General features: G+C 50.6%; 1 protein-coding gene across 2 annotated transcripts; it reads right to left on the bottom strand.

The window, feature by feature from the left end:
• Positions 1 to 1,048: 1,048 nt before the first annotated feature.
• On the bottom strand, positions 1,049 to 3,242 carry LOC101964071 (whey acidic protein). Of its 2 annotated transcripts, none has more exons than XM_013355959.4 (4): positions 3,033 to 3,242; positions 2,355 to 2,492; positions 1,800 to 1,955; positions 1,049 to 1,200 (listed from the first exon to the last, which is right to left on the bottom strand). In XM_013355959.4, the coding sequence occupies exons 1-4, from the start codon at positions 3,112 to 3,114 to the stop codon at positions 1,184 to 1,186; spliced, it is 393 nt and encodes a 130-aa protein (XP_013211413.3). In that variant the 5' UTR covers positions 3,115 to 3,242; the 3' UTR covers positions 1,049 to 1,183. The 2 variants fall into 2 exon arrangements, with proteins under 2 accessions (XP_013211413.3, XP_005319312.3); XM_005319255.5 differs by having other exon boundaries at positions 1,049 to 1,224; positions 3,033 to 3,238.
• Between the last annotated feature and the right edge of the window lie 332 nt (positions 3,243 to 3,574).

Below are 3,574 nucleotides of genomic sequence, written 5' to 3'. Positions count from 1 at the left end.
TTCTCACCTCTTTAGCTTTAGATAGGGTATGGTCTCTAGAAAGACCAGCCACAGGATAAGAAGGTTGGAAATTCCAGCACTACCTCTGACCTCCAGGGAGAGAATGGCTGGAGATTGACTTCAATGACCAATGGCCAGTTATTGAATCAGTCATGCCTATGTAATGAAACCTCCATAAAAGATCTGGATGTCGAAGCTCAGGCTAGCTTGTGGGTTGGTGAACACACTGATGTGCAGGGAAGGTGGCACACCCAGATCCTATGGGGAAAGACTCTCCTGCATCCTCCCACCCCTTGACCTCACACTGTGTGTCCCTTTATTTGGCTCCTCTTTATGATAGAAGAACAATAATAAAGTTAGTGACTTCTGCCATTATCCTAGTGAACCACTGAAGCTGACGGGATCACAGAAACCTTCAAATTTTCAGTCTTATCAGTTGGAAGTGAAGAAAGCCCTGGGACTGTGGCTGGCATGTGGAGTGGGTGCAGGCTTATGGGACTCAGCCCCTAAATTGTGATACCTGATGTGAACCCAGGCTGCCAGTATCAGGATTGGCATGGGTTTTAGGATGCCTAACTGGTGTTGGAGAGGATTAGATACACTTTGTTAGAGACTTTAAAGAAGGCTGACCTAGCGTGGTATCAACACATGCCCCATCTTCCCTCTGATTCCTTTTATGCTTTTGCTTTCTCTCCATGCTGCCAAGACTGTCCAGGTCCCCAGTACCCTCTGGGCCCCAAGACTTCCACAGTCTCAGCTCCTGCTGGTCATATCTCAGAAGGGGTCATATGCAGGGTAACTGGCTGGGTAACACCAGGGCTGGGTAGGATGACTTCTTTCCCAGCCCAGAGATCCACCATAGTTTTTCTGGAGTTAGCCCAAACTCAGTGAACCTGACTGAACTCCCAGCTCTCTCCCACAAACTTATCCCCATGGGGGGAGTTGCCTGCTCCCATACAGCCACCCCAGAGATCCCAGGGATAAGTTGTGTGTTTGCTTTGTCCATTCTTTGGGTGCCTAGAACAGACAGACAGATAGACAGAGAGACTTAAAGCCAAATGGAGTTTTTATTAGCAGCAGATAGGAGACAACATATGGTCACTGGATCCAAGAGAGAAGATTCTTGCTGGGGTTCAGACTGGACATGGACTCTCCTGGCAGTCAGGGGATTCAGGTGAGCTCCTTACTGGAGAGGACTCTCTACAGTGGAGAATGGATAGGGGTCTAGGGAAAAGAGGTTTGGTCATCTATGCTGTGGTTCATGTGCTAGCTTGTTCACCTCTACTTTTTCAGGGATGTGGTGAACAGGTGCCTTTCCTGAGCAAGCACAGCTCTCACACCACCGCCCCTGCCCTCAATATTGCCTTTGGGCAGGTAGGTAAGGCCACCATTCTCCTCAGTGAAGGATGTGGAGGTCACAGGTAGGTATGAAGAGTTAGCTCTGAACCCATGTCTCACTGAAGCTCCTAACCTCAAGCTCTTTACTCCCCTTCAGATTAAGTGCCAAAGGCACAGGCCCCCCAAGACCAAGTCCCACCAGCTGCCTGATCTGAGTTCTGGACTGTTTCTCTAAGCTCCCTTTTCTAATGATAGCCACTCCTGACCTGAGTGGCACATCAAGTGCCCAAGGAAACCTGCAGTGGCACAGTGAGTTGGCAAAGAGAACCACTGTGGAGCTTGGGATCTACCTCCTGGCCTGTTTCTGATTTGCCCCCACCCTTTGCCCCCTGAGGATGAGGTGCTAACCAGAGAAAGCCAAGGGAGAAAGGGACCCAAGGGGCAATATTGAGGCTGCATACCTTGGACAGGGTCCAGACACTTCCTAGCACAATCGCTCATGCAGCATTTCTTGTCGCCATCACACTCGCTGTCATGGGAGCAGTGGTCCTCCTCCTGACACAGCTGGGAGATCTGGTTGTCCACCCAGGGGCAACTGCCAGCTTTTGGGGCAGCTTCTGGAGAGAGATGGGCCAGCCCTTTATCACCCAAAGCGCTCTCATGCTCACAGCCTTCCTTGCTGGGCCCATCTCACTGCACCCCTGAACTGAAAAACCCCATTTTATGAATAGGGAAATTTAATGTCTGTGGAACCCTGAGGTCAAATGTGTCCCAGGGGCCTCCATCTTGTTTGTCTCAGGGCAGGATCCCCCATAGCACCCTTGGTGGCTTGGAGACCTTAGAAACCAAACTAGTGGGAGATCACAAGGCTGCTTGTGGGGCAGAGGCACTCACAGATGGGTTGCAGGTACAGGGCTGGTGTGTGGGCTCTAAAAGAGGTTTGTGGTGCCCCACTCAAGGCAGAATCTTTCCATTGCTGGTTCCTCCCTCCCCACCAGGGCTAGGCAGGGCATTACCGATGATTGGGGTTCTGCAGGAGAGGCCACAGGCACTAGGACAACATTTGGTGTTGCCGAGACAGTCCTCATCGGTGAGGCAGGCTGGGGTACAGGGCATCTCCTTGGAGGAGCTGCGCTCAGGGCACATGACCTGAACTACACAGGAGACAGGCAGGTGAGTGGGGGCCTAGACCCTCTTCCCACCCTTGAAGTTCCTCGGGGGAAGGCAAGATGGAGACAAAGATGGAAACTACCAAGGATCCCAGCCCCCAACTCTCAAGATTCCATTTCTTAGAGGGGAAAACAAACAAACAAACAAACAAAACCCCCCCCCCAATCTACCAAAACTGTGATACAGCTTCTCCTGAAAAGTAGAAGTCAGCTGTGAAAATCAGGAAACAAAGCTGCAGGCCTACTGTGGGAGGTGGAAAGCTAATGGCCTCACCTGAAGTGATAGGGCCTGAGAACCACTTTCCGTTCCCATCACCCCATCTCCCAGCTGGGCACTTCTCATCTAGGGACCATGGCCTCAGCCCTGGAGTATGAGGCCTTCACCATGGGGGGATAGAACCCTGTTTTTCTGCCTTTTTGTTCCTCTCCTTCTTGTCCCTTTATCAAACCACCAGTGCTACCAGTGTGTTAGCTTATATTGGAATTAGAGATTCTGGAGTAAGGTGGGTGGTGGCTTAGGCCTACCTGGTGAGATGAAAGTTGGGTCCTGAGCAAGGACTGCCTTCAGGGCGAGAAGGCCGAGGGCCAGGCTGATGAGACAGCGCATGGTGTTGGTAGTAGGCAGGTGACTGGTGGCAGGTAGGTGACCAGTGGTAACGCAGGTGACGGATGGTGGCCTAAGTGTTTGGGGTGCATTTAAAGGACCAGCAGGAGGAAGAAGACTCTGGAGCGAAGTGGGTGGAGCCTGGCATGGCCCCAGCTGGGCTGAGGTACTTCCTCTTTGGACACATGGACAGGCCAGGCTCAGATGGGGGGAAACAAATGTCACAATTGGGGTCATGCCTTAAAAAAGAGTCCTTTGTAAGGTTGATCATTTTTTTCTTTTTATTTCTTTTGCAATGCTGGGAATTGAACCTAGGGCCTTGTGCATATTAGGCAAGTATTCTACCACTGAACTACATCCCTAACCTTTTTTTTCCACTTTAAAAGTAAAAATATTTATTATGAGAATGAAGAAAACTGTAAGGGCTGAAGAAGGAAGAAACAGCATCTATAACATGTGACAC

The sequence above is a fragment of the Ictidomys tridecemlineatus genome, chromosome 2 (genome assembly GCF_052094955.1).
Source record: "Ictidomys tridecemlineatus isolate mIctTri1 chromosome 2, mIctTri1.hap1, whole genome shotgun sequence".
In the NCBI taxonomy this organism is placed as follows: Eukaryota; Metazoa; Chordata; class Mammalia; order Rodentia; family Sciuridae; genus Ictidomys; species Ictidomys tridecemlineatus.
Note: the sequence above shows the minus strand (reverse complement) of the source record. Positions and strands in the feature narration are given on the sequence as shown.